General features: G+C 45.7%; 1 protein-coding gene across 2 annotated transcripts in view; it reads right to left on the bottom strand.

Moving 5' to 3' along the window:
- Positions 1-4,848: 4,848 nt before the first annotated feature.
- The window catches only part of FAM177B (family with sequence similarity 177 member B), a 14,735-nt gene continuing 5,854 nt past the window's right edge, over positions 4,849-13,729 (bottom strand). For both annotated transcript variants that reach the window (XM_014522511.2, XM_006029190.3), the window contains 2 exons: positions 11,735-11,832; positions 4,849-7,956 (listed from right to left, as the gene is read on the bottom strand). In XM_014522511.2, the coding sequence (XP_014377997.1) occupies positions 7,672-7,956; positions 11,735-11,832 (383 nt within the window). In that variant the 3' untranslated portion in view covers positions 4,849-7,671. The remainder of the gene's footprint in view (positions 7,957-11,734; positions 11,833-13,729) is intronic.

Below are 13,729 nucleotides of genomic sequence, written 5' to 3'. Positions count from 1 at the left end.
TGACAGTGTAAGGAAATGTATCTTGTTCTGCCTGTCCATTTACATGCTAATCTCCATAAGGAAGGAACTTTGTCTTCTTCTGTGGCTTGCACAACATTACAAATATAAGAGCTTAACAAAGAATAACTACTTGAATTTAAAAGGGACAATAAAGGACATTATTTATCCAGTACCTTATTGTTGAATCTGCATAAATCAGTGAGAAAATAATGCCACCCATCAAAACCCATTACTCATTCTGCCCCCCCACCCCCACTTCCATTCTAATTTCTTTGTCCTTGTCTACTCATTCTTCTCTCCATTTCTTTCTTTGCAGCAGCTTCATCCCCATCTATTCATTCGTGATCAGTAACTAAAAGATTGGTGCTTACATTAAAATGAGTTTTTGCACGTTTCTTTCGCTGAGATAAACATCGCAGCAGAAAGAGAATGAAGGAGTTCCCACCTCCCAGGGTCATGGATGCCAACTCAGAAAGAAACACTAATTGTTTGCTGTTGAATTCTTTTTCAGAGGTTCTGCCCAAAACTTTGGGGCCTTGTAGTTTCCTTTTAATTTTAAGGAAAACTCATATTCTGCATGTGATGTAGGGTACCATAAATACCTCACTTGAGCAAGATGTGGCCTGCAAGCCAAAAACCAGCTTCTACTCCACCTTTTAGATGCCCAAGTGGATATAGGCACCTAAGTGCCAACCTATTTCACCCTGTTCCATCCCCTGAAAATCCATTAATGTATTTATTTTTTGTAGCATGCTGTCATTTTAGGCTTAAAACTAAGTCACAAAAAAGCAGCAAGGGAGAAGAGGATCCACCCACCCTTTTGTATTAACAGTTTTTCAAGGCCTCAAGCAGGGTGGAATAGGAGTACACTTAGAAGTCACACGTGCTTTATTTAGAGTGTAGGAAGCATTGCCATGCAATATTAAAAGTTACAACATATTCTGAGTAGTAGCACAGTAACATTTATTACTATCTCTAACGCAATCCCTTATGAACAGCTTGCTGACTGTCAGCCTCAACCCCTCCATAATACAACAGGCTCTGGTGCAGTGCTAGGGTTGGGACTGTCCCAGCTCCAGCGCACACAAGAGCTGGTTCAAGGTTCCTGTGTGGTGTGGGACTTGGTACTGACAATCAGCTGATTGTCAGCCCTGGTCCTGGCACCATATGGGAGCTGGTTCAAGACTCCAGTGATTGTCAGTTCCAGCACCACACCAGTGTCTTGAACTGGCTCCAGTGCAGTGCCGGGGTGGGACGGACAAGGGAGGCTTGGTACAGCAGAAGGCTCCCTGGCAGATGTCATGGCTGGGTGAGGACTGCAAATTGCTCATGTTAACTCCATGGAGCAATCCAACAATATCTAAACATGTATTACTTAATACAAGCAGGAGATAATCCTCATACACAAGTCCTTACTTTGCTACAATATGTTTTACTTTGCTCTGAGCGTGTTTTACTACTTGAACAGGTGGACGCTTGTTTGCATGTTAAGTGCAGTTAACATGTCCTAAGTGTAACGTGTGACAAGGCCCTTATTAGTCGCCTAATAGGTGGAGCAGAAAGAAAGGCCATGTTTTAAAGAGCCTGAAACCTAAATTAAGACAAGACACTAGACTTGAATGTAATGACTACATGAAGAAAAAGAGAGGATTAGGGTAAAAGTGACAGGAGCACATGGTGCCACGCAGCAGTTTGCTGCACAATTAGAACATCTCAAATCAAAGGATTTTTTCAATTATAAAACATAAACAAAAACCAAAATAGATCTTAGTAATGGCTACCAGCCCCCCCATCTAATCAGTGAAGAAACTGAAAGGCATTATCATCTAAATTAGTCTAGTTAAAAAGAAAACAAGACAAGGTAGTTAAGCTGCTTTCATTCCAGTGGGAATTAAATTTAATTAGAGTAATTTCAGATCACACTTCTGGCAGCTGTGTTTATTGCAGATTCTTCAAAGCCAAAAATTAGCATTCATTGAAGCTACCATCAAAGCTCATTTATCCACCCGTCTACATCCTGCCAGCCCTTAGCATTCTGGGCTTGTGCAATTGCATAGCACTTTATTAGAATTACAGTAAATAAGGTTTCATTTCAATATATATGTGTGATTTTGTCAAAGCTTTTAGTGAGAACTTGTCATAAAATCAAGTTAGAGCCCATCATTGGAAGTTTGAACAGATGACAGCTATCTATTACAAATAGACAGTATTTTATTATGATGGTAGACGAGTGAAAATAATATACTTTGATCCAATCTTAACAATGCAAAGGCAGGGGAGGAGAAGAGAGAATCAGATTTGAGCTGAGGTTTGTCCCTAGCAAGAACCCAGAAAAATCTCCTACTCCCTCATTAAGAAAATAAAGCATGAAATAACCTGGAAGCAAGGTTTTTTGTTGAGCTCTTCTATAGGACCAGTTCCACTGTGCAATCAAATATATCTACTGAAATATATCACAAAAAAAAACTTACTTCTCTCATATTTCATGGATGATCATAACTATAACACCACTCCAGCCTTACTAAATAATATGTCATTCCTAAAATTACTGAAATTTCATGGAACTGTAAGTAAATCATATTGTTCTTGGGTTTGTCTTTTCTTAAAGATTTATTAGGGAGATGTGTCCTGTTGTGGACTCAGCAGACTTCTGTGGCTGCTTTGCCTATGCCTGCTCTTAAGGATGCACCATTTAATGAGACGAGGCAGTATGAAGGACGTAGAATTCCTGGGCATTGCAGATCATTATTGATATGCAACAATGACATGAATAACATCAATGACTGGTGTGTGAGATAAAGTTACTATTCAGTTATGGTATGGTTATCAGAATTTCCTATATAATGGTATTGAACTAACCAATAAGGGAACTGTGGGAAGAGTCAACAGGAAAGTAACATACTAGATCCATCTACAGATACCCAGCATGCCCTTGGAAGACAGTAGGCAAGTTCTTAATTTCAGCGATTCTGTTTCTTGTCTCCATGAAGCTGTGCACTTTGTTTAGCCAAAGCCAGGAGCCTGGTGATCAAATTAATTCTAAAACTGTTTAAAAGTGCTTCTTGGGAAGTGAAATAGGGTAAAGGGCTGTGAGGAAGACAGAGAGAAGTTATCTGCAGAGGAGGTTCAAGGGAACAGGATCTTGCCAGACCCAAGGGAAGTTAAACCTTAGGGAAAACAAGAAATCCACCTAGAAGGTTCTGGCTTTAAGGTCCATTTTCTCTGAAATGCTTCTGTCTTAAACTTATATTTTGCTTGAAGAAGACTATTTGGTCACTGTATTAATCCCTGTCATTGTTCTCAGGGTCTGGGCTTATGAGTCTTGCCAAGGTAATTGCATGCAGTTCCAAGGTTCTGCAGTCCAAGCCTTGTCTGAGACAGGGAGAAATGAAGCCAAGTGATGACCACAGGAGGAGTAGGGAGGGATGCACTAATTGAGACCAACATGATCAGACATGCAGTTCGTCTGGGAACTGTAACATAACAATCTGTAGTGGGGTTGGAGCATTGTTTCACTCATGATGGTCCAAGAAATATTCAGGAAGCAAGGGTTTTGTGTGATATCTTTTATTTGACCAAATGTCTAGTTGGGAGATGTTACACAAACTTCTGAGCACAATGTGTCATTCCTCATATCTAGTCACAGTAATAGGTAGCCAGGAAGCCACTACCTAACCAGTGTTTTCAAGCTGACAATGGAATAGGAACAAAAGGAGGAAGAACCATATGGCTAGGAACTTGATGGACTTGCCTGAACAACCAGCTTGTTCAGCCTGTGCCTAAGCCAAACCCAACATATTTTGGGGGAATAAAAATAAGGAGTCATTTTCCAGAGAAGGAGGCACTGTGCTTCAGTACCTTTTTGCAAGGAAATAGAAAATAATCCATTTTGCTTCTCAGTCAGTGGAGCTCTGCTGACTTGAGCATCCTCTACTACCTGGCCCCCTGGGACAAACCTCATTCACCAGAGTTGCTGGGTAGAAAGAGAGGCCAGGCCCTTCTATCCTGCACAAACTATGCAATTTCTAGATAGAAGTGGGAACCAACAGAGACAAGAGAGAGGCCGCCTGCCCAAGTCTATAGAGACAGGAGAGAAGCAGCTCCTCAGTTCTCCATCCATTATACAAACGAGCAGCCTGCTTGCTATCCTTACCCATTAGGCCCCTTGCGTAACACCAGGGCAAGCCCAGAGTCTGAGCAATCAGAAACCTGTTGAGGGTGATATGCTCATCTGACAGTGGAACTTTACAACTGATGATAGCATAGACCAGGAATCAGCAACCCCCGGCTCACGTGCCAGAGCAAGGCACCTGAGGCCATTTTGCTTGGCATGCCACAGCCAACCTGGGCTCTGGGCAGCTGCCATCAGCCACAGAGCCAGGGCTGTTCACAGCAGGCAGCAAAGAGACTCCAAGTCCTGCTGCAAGCTGCCTGGGCTCCGTTGCAGGCAGCAGCTGCCCGGAGCCCGAGCTGGCTGTGGCAGGCAGTCGGGAGGATGCAAATAGTTGCACCAAGCTCTAGAACCCCAGCTGGCCTCTGTGGCAGAGGTGGCTGCACGCATGCCTCAGGGTGGATGGTGGGGGAGGGGCTGGGGTTGCTCTGCCTCAGGCCCCTTTCCAGCTGTGCACCCTGAGGTGCACATGCAGCCGCCACTGCCACAGAACCCAGCTGGAGCCTGGTGCAGCTGTTTGCAGCTTCCTGGCTGCCTGCCACAGCTGGCTCAGGCTCTGGGCAGTTGCAGCAGGTGGTGGGCAGACTGCAAACAGCTACACCAGGGTCTGGAGCCCTGGCACAGACTCCATGGTGGTAGCAGCTGCACATGCACCTCAGACCACATGGCAGGGAAGGGGCCAGGGCAGTGCACCCCTGGCCCTTCCCCCACCCTCCACCCAGAGGTGCATGTGCACCTACCATAAGCAAGGATCGGGCCTATGACGGCTCCTGCCTCTGGCATGCCAAGTTAAAGTGTGGGTCGAGGTTGGGGTGTTTCTGGCACTGGCCAAAAATGTTGCTGATCCCTGGCATAGAGTATTCCATCCCAAACTATTCATCCCATTAGATTCTGAGCATTAGTTTTCTTTAGCTTGAATTCATTCAGTGATATTTGGTTAAAGGAGAGCCCTTCTAAAAACACTCATCAGGCTTAGATTAGGGAAGAGCAAACTAACAAAGCCATCCTTGCAACAGTTGGGGAATTTGAAAACTTCCAGTAACTCAGTCTTGATAAGTCTGACTGAAATAGATGCAACTTCCATGACTCAGCAGTGACAGGAATAAAGCCCTTCAAAGGTGTGTGCCAAGTAAGTTTAAGTTAAAAAAAAAAAAAAAAAAAAAAAGTAAAAAAGGATATGGTGATGAAATGTAGGATAAAGCCACTTTATATGTTACTGCTGAATACCATTGTGGCAGTGTGAGTTCTTCAGGTTACAATCCTATGGACTCCAGCAGTAATATCATGGAAGGCAATGGTACCTCAAACTTTTGGCCCCAGGGGCCAGATGAGTGGTGCAGGGCCAGGTCATAGGATAGATTGGGCCCTATGTGACCTTGACTGGCCCCTGTGATTGAGCCTTGCACTGCCCCTGCATGTTGGGATCAGGCCACACAATGCCCCATGCACCAGGCCATGCTATCAGGCACATGGGGCTTCCCATGGGTCCAGACACTTAGCAGCAAGGGAGAAGCAACCACTGCCAAAGTTTTGGACCCATGGGGAAGCCTGCAGGCTGGATGACATGGCTTTGGGGGACAGATCTGGCCCACAGGCCAAAGGTTAAGCACCCTTGTTATAAAGTACTCTCTAAAAGGACAGCAGAGCCTGTGAAGGCATACTGACCTAATCATACCCTTTGCAGACTTCCCAGAGATTTGCAAGCAGACAGGAGAGGGTGGAATGTAGAGGGCACATCTGTAACTAACATCTGTCTGTGCTCTCGGCCAGAATGGAGTACAAAACAAGTTGTTTTACATAAACGCTCCAGGCTCCTGTTAAGCAAGACATGTCAATCTGTTACTTATCCACTTCTCTCCACAAAGAGAAGCTGACATGCTCGGGGAAGCTTGGGCTTGGCAGGCTTCCAGTGCCCTGGGTTCTCAATAAAGGGAGTCAACACACTATCCCCACCAATTTCTCCCACCACCAGCACACCCAACCGCCCTCCTGCCATCTTGCTGCTCTGCCCCAGGAGCAAGCCAGCCACTCCCAGGCAGTCACAAGGATGAGGGGGCCCAATTCTTACCTGCCTCTCCCACGGCGGAGTGGGCGAGCTACCGGCAGATCAAGTGGTCCCTGATCTGCAGGGGACCTTCTGTCTCCCACCTCAGTGGCAGCACCCCCCAGGCAGCACCTGCCTGCTGGCACCCACCCCAGGTGGTCCTGGGGTGCCACCACCACAGAGGGAAGCAACAGGCCCCATATGGCTCAGGGGCTGTGCAACCCAGCAGCAGCTCGTGCAGGTAGGCTCAACTGAAGAAATAAAAGCGGCCAGGAGCCCAATCTTTCCTTTTTTTTTTTTCCCCTCTCCCAGAACCTGCCTGCCTGCCTGAGCTGCACAGGGCCTGGTGCTTCCCTCCACAGCTACAGTGCCCCCCAGACAGCACCTGGATAGGAGCTGCCCAGGGGATCCCACAGCTGCAGAGGGAAGCATGAGGGTCCCCCACAGCTCAGGGACCACTCAACCCACTGGCAGCTTGCCCCCCCCACCCCCCCCGAGGCAGGTAAGGATTGGGCCCCCTCACCCTTGTATACGTGATAGGGGTTTAGTTCTCCCTTTATTGAAACGGTGGATGGAAACAGTGGGTTTTTAAAAACCCACTGATTTAAATTTAGGGAGAACTAAACCAAACCAAACCCCTGTCATGTGTACAAGCACCCAAGGACACAAATTATTTTTTAAAGTGCCTTCTAAAAAGCTGTCCTCTTGCAAAGCACTTTTCATTTCACCACTCCTGACAGCAAATTCTTGTTATCCCTGAAACTGTGTAAATGATCCAAAAAGTGCAGAGAACAGCAATTCAGGACAAGCACTGAGTCTTTACCACGGGATTATTGTAGAAGTCTGTCAAGCATGATCCCCTTTTACAAACTTGATCACTCTGCAGAACAAATCTAGCTTGTTGTGAATATTGTGCAAGATTACAGTCTACAACAGAATGGAGAATCAAGACCACAAGGACTTGGAAAGCAATAATTACTGTCTTAGTGCTTAGCCAGCCACTATATTGAATACTTAACAGGGTAACATTCCCATAATCCTAACCAGAGAGACTTAATGTTTGGTTGGTTTTGCTGTTCAAGTTAATAAGGAAGTATCTTTGGCTACTCAGAGTAGACTAGAACTCTGTGGGTAGCTTTATATATCAGTGTATCAAAATGCATTATATAGTCCCACTGAGTTGTTTTCTGTCTTCAGGAATAACTGACACATGCCGTGTCCAAGATGCACTCATCTGAATGACATTCTCCAGTTAAATGCCAGTGTACATAAGGAACCAAATAGCAGATGTTCCAAGCACCTATTTTGCTGAAGGGTCAGTGTCATCAGGTTTCTTTTGAGATCCTTTCTTCCCTCATAATGCATTTTTTAATCTATCCTGTTGCCCTCTGAAAATTGAAATAACACATACATCCTTTTGCCCAGATCAGTGGCATCTCAAAAAGCTTATAAATGATTAGTTCATGTTCTGTTGGTCATTTTCAGGTGGCATATCAAGAGAGACCCCAGTGGCAATATTTTCATTATTTCTTAGCAACTGAGACTGAGTTTGGACTTTATAGTCACGTTTTGTAGCTTCATTAACATTTGCACAAGCACCTCTTTGAGAAAACTCTGCAGGGTCCTTGAGTCCAACTGATCCATAGCCTATGCTCTGTAGCTCAAGGTGGCATTTTTCATTCAGAGAGTTCACCTCATTTTTCTCAAAGATCTCTTCACCATCTTCATCATCTTCACTTTCCTGAAAAAGCAAAATTAAACCAAAAAATCATTGGGCCAAATCACACCTTTTACTCGGTAAGTCTTCCGAATTTACAAAGAGATCTATTTGCTCTAGTGAAAAAGTTTTTCTTCTTTATAACTGTGCAAGTTCTGCAGGACAGAGCCCTAGAAGGGTGAGCAGCAGTAGTGTAATGATTGGTGGGTAACCACTAGGGAACCAGACCCAGACACCCTGAGAGGGGGATACATGGATGGCACCCACTGCTAGACCAGCTGCTACAGCCACTGCAGCTGGCCCCACCCCTATAGTCACCCCTACAGTAGTGCCACTGCTGTCTGGGATGCAGCCTCTGGCTGTTATGCCTCTAGTAAGATGAGGTCCCATATCAGCCTTTACATTGCAATTGCAAAGTCTTCTAATGCAACCTCACTGTCCTCAGAGTCTGTTCAAGATTGTTAACATTTGATGAAATAAAGTTGGTACTTAGGACTTAGCTTGAGGACAGACATTGTTGGCATGGTATAAGTACAGAATTAGACTAGTGATAAACTGAAAGAACCCAAGTCAGGCTGAGTCTGCTGGTGAGAATTTACCTGAAAAGAGCAAGCTTACTCTGAAAACTACTGAACAAACTGGAAACTCACAGTGCCATTTGCACACAGCCCTCTTTCAAACTAGAACCACACATTAAAGGGTAAGAACTGCCCCCAGCAAGTATGCCAAGTTTCTGATGAATGTGGAGGATATGAAGTCTAAAGGACCAAACAAAACTTGGATGCAAAAGCACTTTTTAATTTATTGTGGATTTAAATCCCAATTCAAATACATTCTCTAGCTCGGGCCAATCTTTACAAGTAACCTCAATAATGTATAACTGCAAAAAAATAAATATATTAGTGTCCTTATCATTTAGCTTCTACAACATTTAAATGCAAATTCCATCTGTGTGCGCATTTGTACACAGCAGTTCCCAAGAAACACTAAGACGTGCCTTTGATCAACATCAACTTAGTTAAATGGCTATAAATCCCAGGAATAAGTAACCAGTTTCTCAGTATAGCAAAGCAGGGCAGGTCATTGTGTTCCAAGTTCTGTGAGGAATTCAGTAAGAGGCTAGTTGGAGTTACAGTACATCAGTCGATTGGATCAGTCTTTCTGTACTGCAACCCAACAAAGCCTAGAGAAACATTTCAGTAGAGTTACATACCTCTTGTGACTTACAAATGTCTGGAGACAGAAAAGGAAAATATTAATTGTCACGGCGGGGTCCTATAGGAGGGCCGTGATCTCCTTAAGGCCCTCTCTCCGTGCCAATTCGGCCCAAGGGCACCCTCGATCCGGGGGGCCCCCTCTTTTCCCCCCTGCCACGTCTTCGATCTTAAGTTAAGTTGGGAGGCTGCCTTACGTCTCCTCGGCATGGTTAGCTGGGACCTCTGTCCCCGTGGTCTCCTGGACCCACCGGGGGTCTCCCTGTACTCTGGGTGCTTCTCAGGCACCCTAGCCTTATGGGCTATGCGTGGCTCCTACCAACCCCTAATACCATGCCCCAAGCCTCGCAGATGTACTGGACGTTGGTCTGTCAAAATCAATTTGCCCGCTCTCCCGGGCCTTCTCTGTTGCACTGCCCTCTCCTGAGCTCTCCGAGCCCACTTGGGGCCTTCCTTGTGATGTCGCCCCACCTTTGGGGCCTTCCCTACAATGCCGCCCCCTGTCCTGGGGCCTTCCTACAACGTCGCCCCCCTTCTCTGGGGTCTTCTCTAAAATAACCTAGCCCGCTCCGGGACTTGCTCCCGAGTCTCCGGTCCTCTAGGCCCACTGCACTGCTACCCTCTCTTATGCGGGCTCACCGCACTGCTATCCCCTTTAGCCGGGGACCACCGCAGCACCTTGCCCTGCTCCTGGGGTGCCGTACTGCTAACCCCTTTCGTCGGGGCCCACCGCAGCACCTTACCCCTGTCTGAGGTCTACCGCTGTGCTAGCCTTCAACGGACTCGCTACACCCGTCTCCGGCTTCTCAATAAGGCGCTCCCCCTCTTCGGGGCTTGCCGTGCCCATGCTGGGGCTTCTCAATAGTCCCCCCCCCTTTCTCTGGGACTCTACACGCCTGCACTGGGCTCCCCAATAATAATGCCGCCCCCTCTCTGGGGCTCGCTGTGCCCACGCTGGGCTTCCTAATAGTGCCGCCCCCTCTTTGGGGCTTGCTGTGCCCACGCTGGGCTTCTCTAAAGTGCGCTCCCCCTTCCTGGGGCTTGCCACGCCCACGCTCGGGCTTCCTAGTAGTACCCCCTCTCTGGGGCTCATCGTGCCCGCGCTGGGGCTTCTCAAAACGCCCCTCTCTGGGGCTGGGGTCTACGCACCCCGTAAGTTGCGCCCTTACTGGCGCCGGGGTCCTCACACTCCCTTGTGAGTCCCCGATGAGGCCTCCTCCAACCCCTAATAGCCTCACCCAAACCACCGGTGTAATACAAACGCTAAAGCAAACACAAGCCTCCTGGCTATAACCAAAACACAAGGCACTGGGCCATAACAACATAAGCCTCCTGGCTGCAATTCAACATCATTGCTCCAGCCTCTGGAGCTCTCGCGAGCTATACTTGCGCTCAGGGTCCTCCCTATATCCTGGCTGCGGGAGCTCCTGCCTCTCCGGCTGTTGGCAGGGAACTGCCAGCCTGGCTTCAGCCCTGGGCTTTATAGGAGCCAGGCCCTGTCCTACATCACCAGCTGACCGCTGTCAGGTGTGAGTCAATCTATCTGGAGTTGCCCTGGCAACTCACAGCTGCGCTCATTATCCCTGCTAGGGCTTTTCCCCAGCAGTTTTCCCCTCTCTAGGAGCGGGGCAGCGAGGTGCGCCGTGACATTAATATTATATTGTTAAGCATTTGGAGGAGGTTTTGGGCTGCCTACTCCCATAAGATTCCTCAACAATTACATGTGGGATAAACTCGGATTTTCATCCACTTAGCCTGAGATCACCGCTTGATATTTTTCTGCTTAGGTGAGTGATTCTCAGGGTGCCTTAAGATCTTTTCAAAGGTGCTGAAGGGTACTATGTAGGTTAGGTATGCAAACATAATTTATAAGATAAACCCTCATTCTTCAAATAGGAATCCATAGAGTTTAAAACATTCTGACCTGCTGTAGTTTTCCTGAGTTATTTACAACAGAAGAATTACTCTATTATTTTTCTGTAGTCAAAAAACCAGAATGAAAACTAAGAGCTGACATGTACTGAGGAGTGCCTCAAGTCCATCAAAGTTGAGAACCAATGACTTAGGTGTTGCCAACACAGTCCCTTGACCATAGCTCAGGTGATGGGACAAACTTTTCTTTCCCAGGCCAGTGCCAGTCTCTGAATCTGCTGGCAGGTAGTGACATTAGAATGAATTGTCAAGATTTCTGCCACCAGGAACCATATTCAAGATGATTTTTGTACTGGAGCTCAACTTCACTGACCTGGGGAGTAAGCCTTCCAAAGTCCTGCAAAAAGTGAGTTGATACAAGATACAAACACTATTTAAAACCTATCAGACTGAAAGTTTAACCAGAATAATTCCGTAGTACTGATGCCATTACAGAGCTCTTTATAGGATTGGTGAAGTACTAGTGACAGCTCGTAGTACTACTGAAGCTTCCAGGATACCCTTAAATGAGCTGATGAGAAGATTTGAGGCCCCTTTCCCTCATACATTTCCCTCATGGCATTTTGTGTCTTGTTTGCACTGTTAACAACAAAACAGAATCAAGTGCTATTATTTTGCTTTTCATTTTTTAAAAGCAAAGTGTAGATTTTATTTACCTTGCTCTGTGTCCTATAGTATTCATCTATTGCATACTGATATTTAGGTTCATTGAGTCCAAAGAGTGTGGCAAGCTTCCCACCAAGGAATTCACAAGCTGTAAAGGCATGGAGAAAAAAAATAACTAAAGCTCTAACCATTATAGTCAGGGACTTACAGAGAAGCACTTTGTGAGAGGAGAAAAATTAGTTGTATACACTGGTCACATGCTTAAACATAAAGGATCAAAAGGAGGGATCTCCAAGGGCAGCCTTCAACAGCTCAGGAAAAGCAAGTTTTCTTTCTGCAATTCTGGTCTTCTCTCCAGAAATCTCATTATTTTAATCTTTTTCCAATGAGCTGGCCTCTGTTCCTGGAAATGATGTGTACCACTTCAGTTGCTGTCTTAAACAGTTTGTTCCATACTGTGTTTCAGCTACACTTTGCATAAACCAATTGGGTCTGGAATATTTTACATGCTAATTCATTCTAACTTTGTTACCATCTCAAACAAGCCTCTTCTCCTTTCAGGATTTTTTGCCTGCTTATGAAAGTTTTCCTCACTTTACCCAAGGGAGAGAGCAAGGAAGACTTTTATAAGTCATGTTTAAGAGGCTGTTGATTTTTGAAGAAAATGAAGTCATTCGACTGCTTTCAGGTGCCACCTTCTCTGACTCAGCTGTGGCCTGCCTGGAGCAGACTAATGGAAACTGGCTGCAGTAACATCAGTCTACAGAGCCAAATTGTCCCAATGCCAGGTTTCAGCAATATCATTCTTGGCAGCATATCTTTACTCTAACCCATTTTCTTTTCTTCATACTTGAGTTTTTTGTCTCTATGCCAATTTTTGATCCACTTGAATAATTCTCCCCTTATTTGTGTCCCAATTTCCAATTTGGTTGTATTATTCTGATCTGGAACACTGTTTATTCTACAGCCCAGGTAGACTGTCAGGTATAATTTTATCCATGCCAACTAACTAATGTCATTTAGTATAGGTACTACATGTTGTGATGCCTACATTTAAAGCTGCACAACTCTTTCCATTAGGAAAAAAAAATAATTATTTAAAGCTTTGCCAGGCTTTAACTGTTCGAACTGAATATTTCCTTGTCAAGTATCTGTCTCAAGCTAAGTCTTTTTGGGCAAGCCTAACAATTTTTTGACATTTCTGGCCAAGCATATAGGGAAAATACACTGTTGAGCTTATGTTGTAAAATGCTTTTAACCAGTTATTTGACTGACAAATTCTAGTACCTTGATGATGGAACAAGGATTAAAAATTCCATGGACGAGTCACGTTGGTGTCAGCGAAAGGCCTTTTTCTGGTTTCAAAAACCTGCCCAATATTGACCAAGTTAAGGTTTTTCAGGAGTTTGAATGAATTATCAGAAAATGACAGACAAGCTCCCAAGCTTCCATCTTTACTGAGCATGCTTCCCTGCCTTGACCACACTATGCATATGTTGTCCCCTCAGAATAATTGAGCATGCTCCATGCCAGTGCTCAACAGCCCTTTCTCTATAGTTGTTCTTTCCTGCAGCTGTGGCCCTAGAACTGAGAAAAAAAGGAACCTGCATCCTGCATCTTCAATAGTTACCCTGTATCCTGTTTGTACCCTGCACTTTCAATGGTTACCTTGCTGGCGTCCAAGGGTGGAGGAGAAGGATAAAAAATCCAACAGTCAGACTAACGCAGAGGTATAAGAAAAAGAGGGGGAAAAGTTACAGACAGGAAAAGGGGGTGGGAGGGATACGTGCAAAAGGTTTTTATAATGAATACAGCATGCTTCCCTTTAGAAGCTGGAATGGGAGGGCTGGGAGCTGGGGGCGGCGGGGCAGCCATTGCAATGGCTGGGAGAATCAACCCAACAAAAAACCCTGCACTCACCAGTTGCTGCAGCAGTCAGGGCTTTGAGGGGCTTGTGGCAGAGCCCCCCATGCAGTGCGAGGTGGTGGTGGGCAACAGGGATTGCCCCCAACTCCTGGCAGGAGCCATTGAGTTCGGGCTTTTTT

Source organism: Alligator sinensis, unplaced genomic scaffold, assembly GCF_000455745.1.
Source record: "Alligator sinensis unplaced genomic scaffold, ASM45574v1 scaffold266_1, whole genome shotgun sequence".
NCBI lineage: Eukaryota > Metazoa > Chordata > Crocodylia > Alligatoridae > Alligator > Alligator sinensis.
The sequence above is the reverse complement of the archived record's forward strand: the minus strand, read 5'-3'. Positions and strand labels throughout refer to the sequence as shown.